Source organism: Vulpes vulpes, chromosome 13 (assembly GCF_048418805.1).
Source record: "Vulpes vulpes isolate BD-2025 chromosome 13, VulVul3, whole genome shotgun sequence".
Classification (NCBI taxonomy): domain Eukaryota; kingdom Metazoa; phylum Chordata; class Mammalia; order Carnivora; family Canidae; genus Vulpes; species Vulpes vulpes.
The window spans coordinates 124151926-124167775 of NC_132792.1; the positions used below are offsets into that span (position 1 = coordinate 124151926).

Consider the following 15850-nt stretch of genomic DNA (forward strand, 5'->3'; position numbering starts at 1 on the left):
GGAAAGGGTGTGAAGGAGAATACGCGTGTATGTGCGTGTGGGTATAAAACATTATTCTTTCTCCCATCATACTTTCTCCCCATGCTGTACATTATAAATGCTTTAAACACAAACCACGTACTTTGAATGCCTTAAACCATTAAGCTCCAAATGCTATCAGCATTCACCACAAAGAAAGTAATAAGGATTTAGGCAGCCCTATGGATCCTTTCCAGTCCTTTGACAGCTCACACCACAATCCCCGGCAATCTGAACTTGGTCCAGTCTTTGTTTATAGCGAACATCATCTGCAGCCCCTCCTCGCAACCAACAGCAATGGCATGTCCACTCTGGATTCACCCCACTGCCTCCATTCTGACCCTGGCTGTGCAAGCACATCTCAGAGCAGGCAGCCTTTGCCCATCATTTGCCATTCCTTCCCCTGGTGTGCTCTTGTTTGTTTGGAAATGCTCTTTTGATTAACTGAAAGCCGGCCTCAAGCTCACCATTTGTCTGGCACGCAGGCCTTCCCAGCCCACCTCGTGTCCACATGCTGTCCCTGCTCTAAAGCACTGCTGGTCTCCTGGTGGCAGGAAACATTTGTTCTCCCTTAACACTGACCATCAGGAGCCCCTCACCTCTGATCTCTTTCTGCTTCAAATCCTGCTTCTGGGGTTTTCTGTGCATAATTGATCTGTAAAAGTCTCTGGATGGAGTATGGGCTGAGGCTTCTGACATTCAAAATATTTTGGGTCAGGAAGGTGCACTGGAGGTCAACCCCCATCTGGGCAGTGAATATCCTCTGCAGCATCAAGGCCAGGCAGTCACCCAATGTAAACTTGGTCTTCCTCAGTGACGAAGACCTCACTCTCCCCCACAGCAGTGTGAACTGGGTGCAAATTTTCTTTTATTCTGAACTGGGAGAGCTGAGCTGGATGGAGTCTGAGCTGAACTCCATCATTAGGTTTTCTGCAGCCTTTGCCCACTTACTTGGGTGTTTTATATAACCAACCAAATCCCTCTACTGTGATAATGCTTCTATTTTATTATTAGTTACTGTAGTTCACCTGTTACTGTGCTTCATTTATTAATTGGACTTTATCGTGGGCATGTCTGTATAGGAGAACACAAGTACATACAGAGTTTGGTTCTGTCCACAGTTTCAGGCATCCGCTGGGCATCTTGGGGCGAATCCCCTGTGGACAGGTGGAGATGACCACATTTCCCGTTACTTCCCATACACTCAAGTAGGCCCAACTGTTGACAGGACAATAAAGATGGCAGGACGGCACATGGAGAATCTCAGAGCCAGTCTCCCAACAAGCCTGTGTGCCATCTTTACTATAGATGTTATTAATCCAGGACACTGGCCTTCTGTTCCCCTTCTCACCTAACCCTTTTGTATTCACAGTTTCTCCCTCATATCTGTGCTTTGGATGTTACCATGCATGAGGAGAACAAGAAAAACCATGCAATATTCCTTCTTCCTGATATGTTATCTGAGTCCATACCAAATCTCCATTGGTACATTGCTTTATCATTCACAATTATCAGTCCTCATCATCAAAGCACCCTAGAGGAGGAGGTGCTGGCTTTGTCTTCTAGATGAGGATGCAGAGACAGAGCTGCATGTCGAACCTCGAAATCCTCTGATTTCAGCTCTGGTGCTATTTATTCTACATCCTGCTCACCCAGGAGCTTGCACATCGTAGGTCGAAAAAGTTTTCTAAAGTTAAGTTCTGAGGATCAAATAAAAAATGAGTCACCAAGGGGGAAAAAAAGAAGAAAAGAAAAGAAAAGAAAAAAAGGCAGAGGAATCTGGTTTCTATTTCCAGCTTTGCTATAAATTAACTCATAGCTCAACTTTCTTGGTCCTCAGTTCACTCCTTCATAAAACAAGGACACTGAATTAGATGATCCTGAAAGGGATTGGGCTCAGCTGTCCTTTGTCTCCCACCCTGTCTCTGCCACACGGCTAAATTTAGGAAGGAAACATTGTTGAAATACCTTTCGTTTTTGTTTCTCATGTTTTCAAAGCCACTAAGATTAGCTGGATGGTTATCATATACTATCCAGCTAGTCTGTCAAGAATGAAGAAAATGGTCATCTCCTTCCTAGGTCATTTATTTTTTAAGATTTATTTATTTATTTATTCATGAGAATACAAAGACACAGGTAGAGGGAGAAGCAGGCTCCCTGCAGAGAGCCCAATTCAGTACTGGATCCTAGGATCCCAGCATCACAACCTGAGCCAAAGGCAGACCCTCAACCACTGAGCCACCTAGGCACCTCCTTTCCTAGTTCATTTTTGAGCAGTTCATTATCTGTGATGAGAATGTCAATCTGGAAGCACCAGCCACAGGGTCATACCCACCAAAGTCCTCATCCCAGCAGGACATCTGTAGGGCCACATGCTCTTAGCACCATGGTTCTCCACCCAGGGCACACATGGCAATGTCTGGGACCTTTCTGGTCATCGCAACTGGGGCAGATGCAATGGGAGTCTGGTGGGTAGGGGCCAGGAATGCTGCTGAGGTACAGGACCACCCCCCACTTCAGAGCTATCTGGCCCAAGCTGTGAGCTGTCTGAGGTTGAGGAACCCTGTCTTAGAGAGTGAAGCCCAAGAGCGGCCCCAAACTTGTCCCAGCATTTTAGCTAACTCGGCCCAAATGCCAGCCCAACCAGGTGGGCCCATCGGAAAGAAATGAGGCAGTGGATGTGTCTCTTACCTGGCAAAGAAGGAAGCGGCCACCGAAGTGCCTGTGGAGGTCTCACTGGCCACGCAGGAGCCCTGGGAGGCCGGGATGCTGCAGGCTGAAGGCTTGTCCGCATTGTAGCGATTCAGTGCTGCCTCGGTCAGGCCCTCACGACCTGTTTCTGTCATCAGCTGGGAGATCTGATGAGGAAAATGGAGATTGAGCTTGTTAACTGTAACTCAGTGCACTTCCTGAGCACCGTGGCCAACATCCCTTGTGAGTGTGAAGTAGGGGCAGGGTGCAGGTGGGGAGGGGGTATTTGGGGGGACCAGGGACACTCTGCATGTACACTGTGGGTGCTTTGGGCTTCTCGGATGCTACTTTCCAGCATTTTAGCTTGGATACCTCCTCATTTTCATTAAAAATAATGAGAAAAAATTACCCTCCTCCCCAGCACTGTGAGTTTCAATTATGCCTGTGTGACTCCTGTCCATTTGGAGAGGAAAGCATGAGCCATTATCCACAGTCTGTGGCCCAAGACCAGAGCAGAAGCATCAACCAGCGCTGTTTTCTCGCCAGGACTGGCCTCAAACGCTGATTGACGAGAGGGGCCAAGGTATCATTTATTAGAGCAATGAACCTACTAATGGAGAAAGTGAGGAATGAAATAAAACACCATTTGCTGTTGTTTGCTGCAAGCAGTCAGCTGACACGATGAAGAGAATTTCGTGGAAACAAATACAGCCACCATGGATTACCAAGTGGCCTTTTTGGGAGAGGACTGAGATCATTTCAACAGACTTGATTTTCCTACTCCTTCATTAAGATAAATGGCTTCCACTCTGTTTGCAGTGATTGCCTTTAAAACAGAAGTTTCCTGGGTGGGGCTGGGTCCGTTTTACCTAAATCCACATGATGTGCTAGGAAGAACCATACTTCTGGGCAAAATAAGAATCCCCTATGGAAATACACTTTTGAAAAGTGCTCATTCCATGATGAATGTAGTAATTACGCTGGCAAAGTCTAAGTGTGCTACTTGGAAAGCCAGCTACTTTAAAACTTTAGTCCACTTACAAAAGGGAAAAAAAATTGTTAGTTTAACAAAAGAAGGAAAAGAAGAAGAAAAGAAATAAAGAAACTTTCGTTTAAAAAAGCGTCTGCAGCCAGCTCAAACTTCTTAAATGCTGAGTGGAAAATGTTTCTAATTGCCTGCCAAATACAAGTGCAATAAAGCAAAGACCAGGAACAGTCTCCACTTTGTAACTGAGCAGACCAGTAGACCAGTGAAAGAGTCCCATTTGTTAACCTTTGAACATAAAAACATTTGTACTTTTCATTATTAGCAGCATAGCCAGTTACTCTAAGCCCCATTGACTCCAAACTTTGCTTAAATTCGTGCCCTTACTTGGAAAGCTTTGGCATTTTCAGGTGAAATCTTGCCAACACATACTTTCTTACTCTCATTCATTCAGCCAGTTATAAGGAAATCTGACCCACATAAGAGAGCCCAGGGAGGAGGCAACAGAAGTAGTCCATTCCCTGCACTCAGCAAGAGCTGCTACATGGGCAGGGGGCCTGCGTCACCTCTCCCCCAGCTTCCACTGTGTCTGTGGGGCTAGGGCTCCCCTCGACCAGCTGCCACTGTCCCAGAGGCAAGAGGAGGAGGAGGTCTGCACATTGCTGTCACCACTAAGAAGCACTTATGAAGCCCCTGTGTTCCAGGATGCCAGCCCCCAACAATGTCCAAAAACACACCCAATGGGCCAGCACCATTGTTTTTTTCATCAAGGAGCTACAATCTACCATATATAATCTGGTTTTATTTATTTATCTTTAAAGATTTTATTATTTATTTGAGAGAGAGTGAGTGAGCACATAGGTGAGGGTGGGGCAGAGGGAGAAGCAGACTCCCTGCTGAGCAGGGAGCCCAATGTGAGGCTCAATTCCAGGACCGGGATCATGACCTGGGCCACAGGATGACACTTAACCGACTGAGCCACCCAGGCGCCCCCATCAACTGGTTTTAGCACACACAGACATCTGAAGAAAGTCAGTATGGCAGTGAATGAATGCATTACTCGATTTGCCACCACAGATGTCCTTGGGCTCACTAATATGGCTGTCACTGGATCTGTCTGTGGTATTTCCTGTTGATTTCCATATTTCTCATCAGAATCTTGGAAGAACGGGAATGGGACACTTGTGTCTCACATGAACGGTAACTTGCAAACCCGCAGAGAAGCACCACTAGAATATGGGTGGTGAATGGTGAGAGGCACAGATTTCTATGTGATTCCAGATTCTTGAGTCTGGCCCAGAAAGAATGCAAGCATCCAGTGGGCTCATGGCTTTCAGAAATACCCCTTAGCAAATGAGCTTCAGTGCACTGGCTGCCTTAAAGATATATGTGGCTATCTTTGCCAAGCAAGACTAGATCTCTTACTTAAAAAAAAAAAAAAAAGTGGGAATTTGCGGACACAGGCCATTCAATTCCCAAACCTGCAAGTAAAATTATTCAATCATCGATTGCTCTTAGAAATCAGAAACACAGAATGTCTTAGAGCTAGAAGGAACTGCCAAGATCATCGTCTTCAACACTCCTTTTCTTCAGTAAGGACACAGGAGCACAGAAGTGATTCACTAATGGGAATCTGAGAACACGACCCTGACTCTTAGGCCAGAGCTAAACCCTCCTTTGCTCTCCTGCCCCCTCTCACCTTCTTCCCTCCTCTAATTAAAAAAAAATTTTAAGCAGAAAAAAATTAAAAAAGGGTAAAACACATACAGGCAGATCCAGTATCATAATCAACAAATGCTAACATTTTACTTAGAAAATATTTTTATTTATTATTTATCTATCCATCTGTCTATATTTTTTGAGAGAGCACACATGTGTGAGTTGGGGGATGGGCTGAGGGAAAGAGAGAATCTTAAGTAGATTCTATACTCAGCACAGAGTTCTACTCTGGGCTCGATCCCAGGACCGCGAGATCATGACCTGAGCCAAAACCAAGAGTCAGACACTCAACCATCTGAGCCACCCTGGCACCCTTGTTCTGATTATGACCTTTTAGCTCCATCTCAGACACATGGGGGGCATTTCACCAAAGTAACCACTAAAGTAACAGTATCTGTTTCTTTCAAAACACCACATCACATCCTGAGTGTGGTGGTAAAATAAACAGGAGGTGGCAAAAAAAAGGAACCAGGTGGCAAGGTGGCAGGGAGAGGGTGCACGTATGCACTTGCACATGTGTATGCCTGCACCTGTGGGGTCCTTAATTGTATGAGTGTCCCAGGTGTCATTCCTGGGCACAGGCTGATGCTCTTCTCATTCCTCATGGAGAAAGCTCCTCTATATGTTTTAATCTTAGGCAAGATCCATGTGTTTAGGCCACAGGTAAATTTTTGTATCAGCACAAAAATTGTAGGAGGAACTCTACACTTGTCCCCTCAGAAAAAGCAAATCTTAAATGTGGTTATGATCTTGACCACAGAATCAAGACAAAAGATGTTGGGCTCTCATAAACCAACGTTGGTTCCACAGAGCAAACTGCAATCTGTGAGCCATTGACCTTCGCCTTCCCTACCAACGGGAATGGCTGAGAGCTCCCACAGTGTGACAGCATGGGGGGTTCATCTTAAATGACCCAGAGAGCCACCTCCTCTGACTCCGCCAAGGCAGTAGGGAATGCTAACAGTATCCATTTCCAGCGTAGAGACATCCATGGACAGTAAGCGCATCTTACTCTGCCCTTATTTTAATATTATGACCCCCAGATCCCAGAAAATAACACCTAACAGTATTTTTTCTTAGGCAATTGACAGTTCACTGTTGAGGGACATCTCTTTAGTAATTATGTATTGCTCACACTCTCACTTAAGGTTTTTATAGTTTTCCAAACAGTGGGTGCTCCATAAATATTTTTGATTCACATTAGTGGAAATCAACTACAATTGTCTGGAAAGCTGGGATGAAGATGGAGCTGCAGGAAGCCCCCACCTAAACTGAAACATCTGATTTTTTAAAAAGATTTTATTTATTCATTTGAGAGAGAGAGAGAACACAAGGTGGGAGAGCAGCAAAGGAAGAGGGAGAAGCAGAACTTTTGTTGAGCAGGGACCCCAATGTGGGGTTTGATCCCAGGACCCCAAGATCATGACCTGAGCCGAAGGCAGACACTTCACTGACTGACCCCCCACCCAGGAGCCCCCGAAACATCTGATTTCTGTATACTTGCTCAAGTAAAACGCCATCCTCCCTTATCTTACTTCATTCATGTCGAGTGACACCAACATGAGCTGGTTCTGGTCCTTTCCTAGGCTCACTGTTTATTTGCAGGCATCTACATGGGACAGGTAGTTTTCCTACGGTGCTTGGGACGCTGTCCTCAAAGCACAGGCTGTTGCCACCTAACATGAAGCTCGTCCTCAGCTAAAATGGGCACAAATCACCTCTGAGACTCTGCCACTGGCCTGGAGTCAGACAGATAAGTTCCTCCCTGCACTGTCCAGCCCTCCTCGGCCAGCACCAAGGGGCCAGGATGGGATTCTCATGTCCCAGGGCTGGATGTTTGATTACCCTTATTACCTTAGCTTGCTTTGGCTATAAATTTTATTAGTGGCCATAAAATTATCCATCCACAGCATTTGACTCAGTGACCTCTTGCAAAAGAGAATTCCATTTGCTCGTGCTGCCCAGGGCCTAGGAGAGATGCCTTTTCTTCACCTTCAATTTACAGCCTCACCTCCATCCAGGGTCTTGCCAACAGAGAAGGCTGTCACATTTCACGATTTCATTGTTGGGGCTGAAATCTGGCCCCTCGCCACCTGCCCACTGTTTTCTTACTCTCTGGGTGGTACAAAAGTAAAGTGGCAGGGACATCCACGTGTTACAGAAAAGACAGGAGTGTGAGATCTTGCAAAGGGCCAGCTGCATTTCTGTCTTGAATTTCTGTCTTAAATTTCTTAGTTCCAAAATGTGCAGCTCAAGGCTCATGTGATAGCTCGGCTATTCCTTTGAAGAACATCTTATGACAAATGCTACAGAAACTCTTGCCATCAAGCTTGGAGGATTTCTACAGGTGCATTTTACTTCACCTTGCAGAGATGCTGGGTCACAATGATTTTAATGATTAATACTCAATTATGTTTTGCGGGGTGGTTTTGGTGACATAAACAGTGACATACGATGATACACAGAGTCCAGCCTGAGAAAACTCTAAGGAGCAACAGCACTCCCTCATCAATCATCACACAATTTGCCATTTTGGAGCATCTACCATGACCCAATTCTATTCGAAGAGCTTTCTGTGTGTGTTGCCATATCCAATCCTGATAATAACCCTATAAAGTAGGCACAATTATTACCAAATAATAGCATCAACTCTACCACATGGAAAATCCCTGGGACAGGTAATGTCACAGGGCTGGGTTTCTATCCTTGAGTTTCTCTTGCTCCCAAGAAAGTACAGCTCCTCAACTGTGGCTGCCCATTCAGGAAATGGGGTAACAGCAAAGGACTTGATAAAGAGGATCATCATCTGGATCATTTCTCAATAGGCACAAAAGGCATGTTCTCTCCAGTGCTTTGTGATTTTTATGACCAAATTGAAATAAAATCAAATGGTCTGAATATTGATAGAAGTGACTTCACTTTCAATTTCCAACTAAGCAAACTCAGAAGGAGTAGTTAAGAGGAAATCACCACCCTAATGAATCCAACCCTGACATCAGAGGCTACTTCTAGGTCAGCTCCCAAGATCTAGGAAGACTAAACCCTCTTGCCATGTACTGAATCACCCAGGGGCTACACTTCCCCTGGGGGAAGCTTACCTTTGCTGCCCACTCCCAAATACTCAATCACAGGCTGGGGCCCAAAAAATGTGCCCTGGGAAGTCCTCCCCACTCTGAATAATCAGGGCCATCCCTCTCCACATGTTCCCCCCAAACTGTCCTTGTGATGCTCTGGGATCAGAGCATCTGGTTTATTTTATGACTGCCTGGCCCTGGTCTCTCTCCCCAACCAGAGGCAAGCTCAGGGAGGACAGGGACGGGCTCTTACTAACCTCTGTATTTCCAGCACAGCACAGAGTCTCAAAATGGACTACATCTGACAAATCCATCAATTAATACATTCATTAAATACAAGTGAATCAGAATGAACTGAATTTTGTTGGGTTGGTATTGGCTGGAGTTGGTTTGTTTTTTAAGAGATAAATGTTATTTTCACCTGATTTCAAAAACGATGAATAGAGTACATAAAGCTTTCTGCAATAAAACGGGAGTATTTCATAATTCAAGATAGCAGCAAGACAAATGTCTGGGGAGGATGGAGGGCAAACAAGGAACAAAGAGACAGAGGCACTGAGACAAAGGAAAAAGAGAAACAGGAGAAAGGAGACAAAGAAGAGAAAAGGAGAAAGAAATATACACACATAAGATGAAAAAAGAAGAGGACACCAGTAACTGTTCCTCCCGGCCAGCCTGGGTAGGAGCATGTGCCAGTCATAGCCGGGGGAGCTGGAGTTCTCTGGAATGTTGGGGAAGTGATCCCAGGGATATAGCATCCAGAGGCTGAAGTCCCACTGGCCTGCCCTGGTTCTTCCCGGTACCAGACAAGACTTTTAGAACCCTGAGGTGTCAGAAGATAAAATGCAGAAATGCAAAATGTAAAGATTCATGTAAAAAAAAAATCGAGCCATTCTCTTTCCCTTTTCCATTAAAAAATAAAACCATAGTTCTAGCCTTTGAAGAAAAGGGCTTAGAAGTTTTGAATGTCTGAATACTTGCTTTATGTAATTTTGCAGAGGAACATGGAGTATTAGGGATGCTTCTAAGGGGAAGGACAGTAAGATTAAGAGACTGGATATGAGGTTTGCCTGGAGCTGACACAGCACAGATCATGGCCTTCTCCACCCATCATCTCGTGGTGTTTGGTCTGGCATCCTTAAGAAGCAGCCCTTTCCCAGAGCAGGTGTCACTGCTCTTCACTTAAATCTTGCCTAATGCTTGGAAAGCTTTCAAGAAAACCAGCCGTGCATTATGGCCTGGAATTTAAAATGTGCCTTCATTGTAGGCACTGTGGGTGACTTCCTCATATTTTCCTTGAGCTCTTATGAGAAAAAGTTAAGAGGGACCTGTCAGTGACACTTGACTGTACGTGACTCACCTTGGTCTGCATAAAGCAACCTGGCATTATGGGCAAAACCTAACAAGGGCCAGCATACACGCACCCATGCTCTGCTCGGGGTGCCAGGGTTGGCAGAAGTAAGAGCTCACACAAGGCAGGGGATGAGGTGTGCAGCTGCTGGAGCCCTGGCACCAGGAGCCATGAGAGTACGAATGTTCAGGGCTCCAATCAGCCAAGGGAGGTGCTTCTCCTTGTTTGAAGCCTTTTCGAGGAAGCTAGCTAGCAGCACTGGGGCTGGCTCTAGATTGTAGGATTGATTCTGCTGTGCCTTGGCCAGCTCAAAAGCACAGCCTGGGTGGCTCAGTGGTTGAGCATCTGCCTTTGGCTCAGGTTGTGATCCTGGGGTCCTGGGATGGAGTGCCACATCAGCTTCCCTGTGGGGAGCCTACTTCTCCCTCTGCCTATGTTTCTACCTCTCTCTGTGTGCTTCTCATGAATAAATAAATAAAATCTTAAACACACACACACACACACACACACACACACACACACAGCCATAAAGGAAAGATGCCCAGACCACAGACAGGCTGGACAAAATGGAATTGCCAGCATCACCTTGGTGCCTAGCAAAGGGTGTGTGGTGCATCAGGGCGTCAGTAAATACTGCACTGAATGCCAAGGGCTAATTCTGGGTCTGGCTTGGTTAATGGCAACACGGTGGACTTTGGGCAAGTCACTTCCCCTCCCCTAGCCCTCATCTCCCCAGCTAGGGGAAATCAGGAGATCATGTCTGCGATGAAATCAGATGATGCAGCTGAATGTGCTCTGTGGTTCTAAAGTCATAATCCAACAGACAGCAGGGACGTTTAGAAATACTCCTGTTTCATCTTGAAAAGTGCGTTCCTAATTTAATATCTGCATGGCCCTTATACAAAAACATACAAATACATCATTGATGACAACAAAAAACGTTCCCCACCATGTCTCAAACCATCCATGGTGGACGAGAAACTGATTTTCTTTAAGAGTCACCTGGCTGTTTCAAAGCGATGCACAAGCTTTCACACTTTGAACTGACCTGACATCTTCTGCTTACCAGCTGCAGAAATGCCAAATCTGACACTATGCAAACAGCAATTTTCCAAAAAATTTCAAATGGAACTGGAAATATCTTTAGATCTATCTTAGGCCAATGCTCGTGTGTAAATATGAAGAGACTCAGGGCCAGACTGGTGAGGTGAGTTGCCCAAAATTACATATCTACTTTGTGGTTAATTTCAGTACTCATTTGTGTATATCAGAAGCTAGCAGATGGCAGCACTCTAAAATGCCTGAAAATCCCTGAAATACAGAGAGGGGGGTGGGAAGGAAGAAAGAGAGAGAGAGAGAGAGAGAAAGAAAGAAATGGTCTCTGTGGTTTAGAAATAAGCCAGAGGTTTGGTTCTGGCCAAATGGCCGGGTGTGGGATCTTAACAAAATCAATTAACCTCTCTGTAAGGTCGCCCCCAAAATCAGAGATCTGCCATAAAGGATGTTAAATAAAAACACTCTCAAAATCCTTCTCTTCAAATAACAATGGACTGAAAATGCAAAACCAGTATGCTTTAAAGCCTCTCATTGAAAACCCATACAGAAGTAGGAGACATTTCTGGGCTCACTTACAAGAATCTCGTGAAGAGGTTTGCGGTTGGCCCTCCGTCCCATCCCTTGGAGGTATAGGATCACTGACTGTACAAAGCTGGTAATTTTAACTCTTGCATCCATCCTACAGGCTCAGAATTCAGAGAAGAGTGTGGCAGGGCTGCTTACCAGGAGTCTCTGGATTATCGGTTCTGAGCAGGCCTGATCTTGTCACCAGACCCATGACAGCCTTTGTCTACATTTGATGATTTTCTGAATCGGCTCACCCAGCAGATGTGGATTATTAATAAGATACATTTCTTTACGTATACATGTTTTCATCATGCATTTCACTAGTAAAGCCAACATGGAACCTGCTTTAGGGGTTCCATAATGTTTGGATGTTCCTTAGCCCACCCCTAAACCCAATTTCTCAAATTTCAGGATATTGAAAACTCCCGGGCCTTAACGGTTGTAACACAGAACTCCAAAATTCATTTTGCTGTTATCAGATTTCTTCAAGTTCTTATAATTTTCTCAGCACCCCCTTGCTTTTAACAATTAGCAGAGAGACAAAGATGTTCTATGTGAGTTGCCACCAGAGAATCGATTATACGATTACATCCTCACTAAGTAAATATTCAACTTCTTTCTGTTGTGGCTGTAACATTCCATTCAGTGTCCTAATTTCTTCACTTGGTGCTTCTGCTCAAATTTCTCCTCTGTTCAATTAAGATGTTGGTTTTCTCTTCCATTGTACATGCTATGGCTTTTCCCAAAGCTCGGCTATACTTTCCACTTGTTGCAACTTTATAATATGGGTCAGGCCCAGCAAAGTCAATACCAACTAACTTATTGTGAGCATATCTCACTAGATTCCCCTAGCTAACAAACCAGAGCCAGCAAGATTGGCAGACCCTGGCACCTCAGGGATCCCAGCCAGCGTGCTTTATTCTTGAAAAGAGTCAGACCTGAGAGTTCATCTCTTTCATATCTGCCCTTTCGTTACAAACCTTGAGTCCCTGGAGTCTGCTATTTAAAATGGAACCGATCTTTGGGGATTCTTGTCTTTCATACACACTTGAAAAGCTATTCATCCCATCCTGAGTTAAAAGACTCTAAGCTGTATTAACAAATTGTCTCACCACAATTCCCCCCAAATTGAGTGATTCTCTTAACAACCTCTTGAGAGAAGGCGACGGCATCCACATCTCAGCTAAGTCCATCTGTCGTCTTTCCTCAACTCCCTAGACCCTGACTCTGCCCTTCACACAAAGTCATTGCAAGTCTGCAAGGCTTCATACAAACACACCCAGAGTCTCAGGTCCAGAGCAGGGAATCAGACAGGCCATCTCAGAAAGAAGCTGGTGGCCCACAGCTATAATTTTCACCACAAATCAAGACTACTTAGAAATTGTGTTACCCCTTTGTTAGCATGGACAGCAACACAGCCATTCTGGAAGGTCTTTTCCACAAAGGCAGGAGATAAAGCTTGCCCTTGGAGTTACTTTACTGCTCCTCCCTCTTGGCATTAGTATGGAAACTCTGCTGTGTGACTCTCCATGGGGCTAACCACCAGCAGGTTCATAAAACCTGGGCAAGAAGAGCAAAATAACACATAAGCATTTCATGGTTAGCCTGATTTACTACACTGTTTTCCTCTCAGAGCCTAAGATGAGACCAAAGTAAACACAGATGTGAGTGTATGCATGTGTGAATGCATGGGTACACACACACACACACACACACACACACACACACCCTGCTCAAGCAGTGTCTTTGAGAAAGAATGCCAAAAAACAACTTACAGAATGCACAAGGCACATGTGAGAATCAATAAACAGGTCCACGGAGGAAATATGTAGTATAAAGAACCTCAGATTAGAACAGTCCTAAAAGGAGCACATGCCAAAAGGGGGCTGCTGGGAGTTACAGATGCTCCTTGCTCCTAGAGACACTTGTCAGGACAACCAAAGTCGCCTGCTTTCTGGAACGGCTCCAGTGCAGATCCACTGGGGGAGAAGATGAAGCAACATGAGTGTCCTGATGTGAAAGTACTTCCACCACCTAGAATCAGGACCACTCCAGCCCTCAGATCATTAGTGGTAACTTCATTAATTTCCCAGACAGAACTTAGCCCAGAGTGAACCCGACATATTCCCTGCCTGCTCACGGCAGCTGAGTTCTAAGACTGTCTCCATTACCGCACATTCGTGATCACAGTCTTGCATTTCGCAGCCCCACACAATTCAGAATATTTCTTGCTACTGTCCTCAGTAGGTCGATATGTGTCACATCCTGTCTCCTAGATTGTGGCCCAGGAATCATACTCACTGTAGATTACAGACTTACTCTCAATTATTAACTAGTCATCGGGAAGGAAAAGGCAGGATTTAAGAAAGATGCTTTATCTTCAAATTCTAGAAACACTTGCCTCCACTCTAGGCCACTGTGGGGATCATTCGCCAGATCTCAAGGGTCAAACATGAAAAGGCAGTGGTGGGAATGAGAGGCGTGGGCTTGCTCTCCATCCAGCCAGCCTGCCAAACCACAGACAGGAGGGACTCAGATGAAGGCACCCAGTTTAAAGGAACTTTGTTCTGTTTGTGCTTTGTTTAAATCCCAGAGTGGGAGATGACCCACAATAAGCCACTTGAACCCTTTCTCTCTGCAAGTCTCCAGCTGAAATACAGTATGTGGGAGTTCTTTCAAAAGCATCTATGCAGGCCTTTTCAGAAACTAAATTTGAATACTCCGTGGTTACTGATTGGGAGTGTCACCGCTCCATAGCAGATCTGCTGGCAGCCCCCACCAGCCTCATGCCACTCTGTTCTGGCCAGGCTTTCCCGGGGCTTCTCAGCAGGCAGCCCTGGTACCACTGCTAGCCAGTGGGCCAGGAGCCCTGGCCCTGAGAGACCCGAAACCTCTTCCCCGTTGACCCTGTTATTTGCACTGCCGCTTATCTATTCGAAGCTGGAATAATAACAAACTCAGCTAAACTAAATTGGTCCTTTGTTTGCCATTACCATAAAAATTTTATGTAGGAACTAATAAAAACATGCTTTACGTGCACAGTTGCATGGGTTTGCACAGGCAATAATATCCAGCAAGTTAGATTCATAAATTCAGTTATAGACACTTAGGAATAAATATTTTATCTTTCCCGATGTTTTCATTTATTGGAGGGAAGGTGTGAACACAGGAGCGTATGGCTGATCTGAGGCTACTAATGGTCCTTAAGTCCCCCCCAGATGCCTCTGCTCGAGACCAGGGAAAGTCCTCTCAGAAGTTTCTGGATAATTTTCCCGATTACTTAGCCTCTTAAGAACTCAATGTTAATCATACTTCCAACCTCAGTAAATGGAAAGCTTTTTAACAGAGCTTTTAAAAGTGAATCGCTTTTGAAATGAATTCAGGATTTTCTTAGAATTCTTTTAAGCAAACAAAAAGATCCAATTCTCTTCCCACCTGGGACCTTGGGGCAGGTTTACAGTAGATTTAACTAAAGAAGCTTTAATGAAATCCAAATGTAACCCAAAAATTGGGATCACTGGATATTTAGCTTTCCCTTCAGCAATGTACTCTGAAGTACAAGAAATGAGTTGGGTTTTTAGCTATTTTCCTTCCCTCCAGATGGGAACTGTCCAATAGAAATATTATGACAGCCACATTAAAAAAATGCAAAGAAACAGGTGAATTTAATTTAAATATTTAACTCATTAACTCTATCCAAAATACTATCATCTCAACATATATTTAATCTAAAAAGGCCTTTACTAATGAGATATTTTATGTTTTCTTTTCATGTACTAAGTCCTAAAGAGGTAATGTGTATTTTACTTATACCACAATTCAGTTCAGACTAACCATCTCCCAAATCCTCAATAGTCACATACGGCCAATGGCTACCATATTGATTAGCAAGGATCTACAGAATCCTCCACTAGTCAAGGAAAAGACAACTTCAGCGAAATCTCATTATTTATGTGATTGCTTTGGACCCGATGAGCACATTTCCCCCAGGTTACAATTATGAATCTACATACAATAAACATAGAAAAAATTAAAATTACATGCGACTTTTAAAGTCCATTTTTTCCTGTTTATAACTCTTAGTAAAATAGGCAAAGTTTATAAAGTGAACTAGGTAAAAAGAATATCCTTATGGCACCCAAAAAGAGCCTACTTTTAAGAGCGATGAGGAGTAAGTACAAAGTATTATCAATCTGACCCTCTGCCACACTTCAGAGTCCCTGCAGCCTCTTCTTTAAAAATAACTTCTATTTAAAAAAATTTTTTTATTAAAGATATTTATTTATTTGAGAGAGAAAGAGAGAGAGAGATCACACACAAGCAGGGGGGAGGGCAGAGGGAGAAGCAGACTCCCTGCTGAGTAGGGAGCCCAACTCAGGGCTCAATCCC

The 15850-nt window shown here is 44.5% G+C and overlaps 1 protein-coding gene across 1 annotated transcript in view; it reads right to left on the reverse strand.

Annotated features, from left to right (window-relative positions):
- KIF26B (kinesin family member 26B) overlaps positions 1–15850 on the reverse strand; it is a 446195-nt gene that overhangs the window by 232358 nt on the left and 197987 nt on the right. The window contains exon 4 of the mRNA XM_072732821.1: positions 2710–2876. Coding sequence (XP_072588922.1) covers positions 2710–2876 — 167 coding nt within the window. The remainder of the gene's footprint in view (positions 1–2709; positions 2877–15850) is intronic.